The sequence below is a fragment of the Sinocyclocheilus rhinocerous genome, unplaced genomic scaffold (genome assembly GCF_001515625.1).
Source record: "Sinocyclocheilus rhinocerous isolate Xijiao unplaced genomic scaffold, SAMN03320098_v1.1 scaffold316, whole genome shotgun sequence".
Lineage (NCBI taxonomy): Eukaryota > Metazoa > Chordata > Actinopteri > Cypriniformes > Cyprinidae > Sinocyclocheilus > Sinocyclocheilus rhinocerous.
The window spans coordinates 243,976-248,601 of record NW_015631108.1 but is presented as its reverse complement, the minus strand read 5'-3'; the positions used below and the strand labels follow the sequence as shown (position 1 = coordinate 248,601).

Genomic DNA, 4,626 nt, shown 5'->3' with positions numbered 1-4,626 from the left:
AAAAATATAAGCTGAAGAGCTTTCAGTATAATAACCTCATGATAAAATCAGTTTTGAAGCAAACACTGAAGTACTATTCCCAAATATTTGTATTGTTTAATCCAAAGGAAAACCCTTCATGTTTTTTTCTCTTTATATAAATGTGTGTATGTGGTTGCACATTCTAAAAAAAACAACCCAATATCTTGTATCTGCTATCACATGTTGCAGCTACTGATGTTGAAAGTGAAAATAAGAGTAAGAAATTAACACATTGTCAATAGAAGGAGGTGCAAGTCAGCCACAGAGAATAACCAGAGAGATACTGAAAGATCGGAGCCATTCCCTATCTCACTCTAGACCAATTAGCATTAAGAGGGTAAAGTATCAGGAAGCCACAACATTTATACAACTCAGTTACTGAGATCAATCTACTGAAGTGAAGTTAAGCAAAAAGGTAAGTGATACTAATTTATTCTGTCCATTATAGCATTTGTACAGCTCTTCTAAAAGCAGGCACCTTGTCCAATGTTTTACATTCAATTTAAGCACATCAGTGGATTATTCATGTTTAAATTGCTTCAGAAGGTTGATAATGAACCAGTGTGATTTCATGTTGGTAATTTAATTTTATTACTCTATACACTCTGTGTGTGTGTGTTACAATGTAAACATGGTTCATACGGACACCTGAGGTATCTCCCTAATAAATCTAAGGGTTTTCTGTGTTTGTTTCCTGTGAGGGTTATATTTATATTTAAAAGGGGAAAAGGCCAGATGCAAATGTAATATATACATATGCAATCCATATATGAAATATATGGTCATATAAAGTAAAAACCTATATGAAACCTATTAGAAATTGGAACAATTTATATATATATATATATATATATATATATATATACACACACACACACACACACACACAACAGTTCTTTCTTGTCCTTGAATCTGATTGCCGATATACAGCCATATCGCACTGCTACATGTGTGATATATACATCAGGGGTGTTTCCTCCGAGGAGGCAAGGGAGGCAGTGTCTCCTCAAAAAAATCAGATGAGAAAAAAATTTGTAATACAAAAATAAAACCAATATTAAAAAATATAACATTAAAAAGCATATAAATCACTAATTTCTCTAAAGAAACACTGTCCAAAAGTGACACCAGCAGGTAAAGTAACAGCGGGAGTCCGTGTCGCTCTCGCCTCCCCTGAGCCCATTGAGTTTTAACAGACCAATTAAAGCGTGGGGGGTAAATGAGAATGAATGGGGGAAAATCACGTGAGAAGAGGCAATGCCTCCATAGCGATATGATTGGATATGACTGTTCGTCTGTGATTGGTTCATGCGATAAATCCCATATTTTGCATTTGTGCATGTTCTGAATGAACAATATAACCACTTTGTTACGTCAAAATAAGACTTAAAATGGCATGAAAACGTGATCTGTGGGAGTTTTTAGTGAGTAATCAGCTTGGTGAAACGTAAAATAAATCTGTGTCTGTGACCAATATTTACAGAGCTTCGATGACTCATGATCTGAAAAATTCAAATAGTTAAAAGTTAACTATTTTAAAGAATAGCTGAACATAAGTTCACAAAATATATTTTTCAAATTGTTACTGCCTTGAGATAATATTTTGGAATAAATGTAAAATGCTTAAAAACACTAATTTGATGAGATTCATGCTTAGCTTTAATACATAGAATATTAATTATATATATATATATATATATATATATATATATATGCGTGTGTGTGTGTGGGTTTGCTTGCCATTTTTGCCTTTGTTGCAATAGGGTAGTACAGACAGACAAGAAGTGAAATGGTATGGAGAGGGGAGAAATATTTCTCAACCCACCAGTTACTGTAGTATTTTAAATTTGTGTGTATTTGTTCGGCAGCTCCATCTCCAGTGAACATGGCCAAACCACTGTCTATGGACAAACCAGAATGCTTCATTGACACAGAGTCAGGTGGGAAGCTGTATGTCAAGGAGTCAGCGCTGCAGATCCTGCAGAAGATCGAGCAGCCAGTGGTGGTGGTGGCTGTGGTGGGACTCTACCGCACCGGGAAGTCCTACCTGATGAACCGCCTCGCAGGAAAACAAACAGGTTAGACCTACATGTAAACAGGCAGCACTGATAGCATCCAAAAGTTTAAGAGAAACATCATGGACTTCAAATGAACGACCTCCCATGCATATTAGTCATTGTGTTTGGAATTATTAGGGTTTGCATTGGGCAGCACAATTGAGTCTAAGACAAAGGGCATCTGGATGTGGTGTGTGCCCCACCCCACTAAAGCAGGGACCACTCTGGTGCTGCTGGACACTGAGGGACTCGGAGATGTGGACAAGGTGATGTAACGGCCAAACTAAAACATACAAAAGTAGTTATTTTAACATAAGCAGATTCACGGAACACATTTACTTAATATGGCTTTCAAAACATATCCATTGTCACTACAACCAATTTGTGCTGATTTAGCCCTGTTAAAATAGAGCCCAAATACAAGTTTGTAGTCACACGAGCAGCTTTCATTGAGATGAATCTCCAGTAATTTTCTAATTCCATCTCAGGGGGACTCAAAGCATGACAGCAACATCTTCTGTCTGGCTGTGTTACTGAGCAGCACTCTGGTCTACAACAGTCGAGGGACGATTGACAACAGGGCTGTAGAGGAGCTACAGTATCCTTCCAATAAGCTAGATACCTATTAATCTGCAAATTAATTAATGCAAATTCAACACAAGTTTGTTGTCAAAGTAAGATTTTTCACTTTTTGTAAGGTGCTGCACATATGTTTCATTGCCAGGTGCAATTACAGTCAGTTATGAGGAAATGCAATGTTTTTTTTTGGTTGTTTGTTTCTGAGAAATGTGCAAAAAGAAAAATGAGGGTGTGACTGCTTCCTTAATAACTAGGCTTGGTGATACTGAAAGTTATTTAGCACTGGTGCCGTAAATTTGCATAGTACTTCATGGAATGACTTGTTTGTGTAGTTAGAATATGCATCATGATTTGTTGTTTGACAGCTGCTTTGTGTTCATGCCTGAACAAACTGTCAGATATGTCACTGAACTAACAGAGTGCATCAAGGTCAAATCATCAAATAATGAAGCTGATGATTCGGGCGAGTTTGTGAAGTTCTTCCCTAGTTTCATCTGGGCTGTGAGGGACTTCACACTGGAGCGAAAGATTTATGGCAATGATGCAACAGAGGATGAGTACCTAGAGTTTGCTCTGAAACTGAAAGTTGGTAATTAAAAAAAATATACAAAACATTTTAAGAGCCCTCACAATGAGTTTGTGTGACTAGTTTTTGTCAAGTTTGTCAACATCTTTTGCTACTATTTTAAGATTTACAATATACTGCGGTAGTAAAGATGGTACTCGACCAAAACAAATCTTTTGCTGCAGCGGGTACTGCCACATTTCTGTGACAAACTCAATTTAACCGCAGACTTACAAGATACCAGGCGAACATATCAAAGTGCATTTTCTCTAGTAGTAGTCAACCTTGGCCTGTCATTGTCCTAGATTTCACTGTTTCAGTTGGCAGGTAAAAAGAAAAAACACTGTAATTTAATTTCACAGAACCAAATTAGGGGAGAGTGGGGTGTTTTGAGCCTTGAGTTGAAGTTGAGCCACCCCTTGTTTCTAGGCAACCATAAACAAAATTGGTCATGTGGATTATAAACATACTCAAGTTTTAAGAAAAACAAATAATGAAATTAATAAAACATGCTTGTAAGCAGTGTTATCATTAACTGAAACCAAGATAGGAAAATGAAGACGAAAGGACTAAAGCTACTGTAAATGAAAACTAAAATGATTGCCTTTAAAACTAACTAAAACAAAAAATAAACAAACATGAACTAAATTTAGTTCCCTTTCAATAGGGAACTCGCACTGCATTGTCTTGACTGGTGTCTGAAGCATGTCTAAACACGACAATAACATTAGTCAGCGACAGCCTATGACCACTATACTACTATACGACCATAATATAAAATGGTGCCAGAAGAGCACATCATATGCTGGTTAGGTATGTTTTGACGCTGGGATACTGGTTTAAGCTGGTCCTTTGCTGGTTTATGCTGGTTTATGCTGGTCCTTTTGCTGGTTTATGCTGGTCATGTGGCCTGTTAAAGGACCAGCATAAACCAGCAAAGGACCAGTTTAAACCAGTATCCCAGCTTCAAAACATACCTAACCAGCATATGCTGTTTTTTTCAACAGGGCATCCTCTTCTTCATCTTCACAAGACCGTTTGTTTATGTTAGCACCCGGCTAAGCATGCTAAGAGTGTATGCTAGTGATGTCCGGTTCGTGAACGAATCGTTCGATTTAACCGGTTCTTCTTAGTGAACCGGTTGAACCAGTTCACCAAATCGAACTGAATCGTTTGAAACGGTTTGCGTCTCCAGTAAGCACTAATACACAAATTACTTAAATTATTCACCTTTTTAACGTGGCTGACACTTCCTCTGAGTCTAAATAAACCAATATCCCGGAGTAATTCATTTACTCAAACAGTACACTGACTGAACTGCTGTGAAGAGAGAACTGATGATGAACAGCAGCATGTGTGCAGCGAGCCGGATAACGAACGTACACGCCCACTGCTGGAGCGGTT

The 4,626-nt window shown here is 37.7% G+C and overlaps 1 protein-coding gene across 1 annotated transcript in view; it reads left to right on the top strand.

The window, feature by feature from the left end:
- The first annotated feature begins 311 nt into the window (after window positions 1-311).
- LOC107741607 (guanylate-binding protein 1-like) overlaps window positions 312-4,626 on the top strand; it is a 12,308-nt gene continuing 7,993 nt past the window's right edge. Inside the window, exons 1-5 of the mRNA XM_016554369.1 lie at window positions 312-436; window positions 1,890-2,099; window positions 2,217-2,344; window positions 2,567-2,676; window positions 3,056-3,246. Of these exons, the coding sequence (XP_016409855.1) occupies window positions 1,907-2,099; window positions 2,217-2,344; window positions 2,567-2,676; window positions 3,056-3,246 (622 nt within the window). The 5' untranslated portion in view covers window positions 312-436; window positions 1,890-1,906. The remainder of the gene's footprint in view (window positions 437-1,889; window positions 2,100-2,216; window positions 2,345-2,566; window positions 2,677-3,055; window positions 3,247-4,626) is intronic.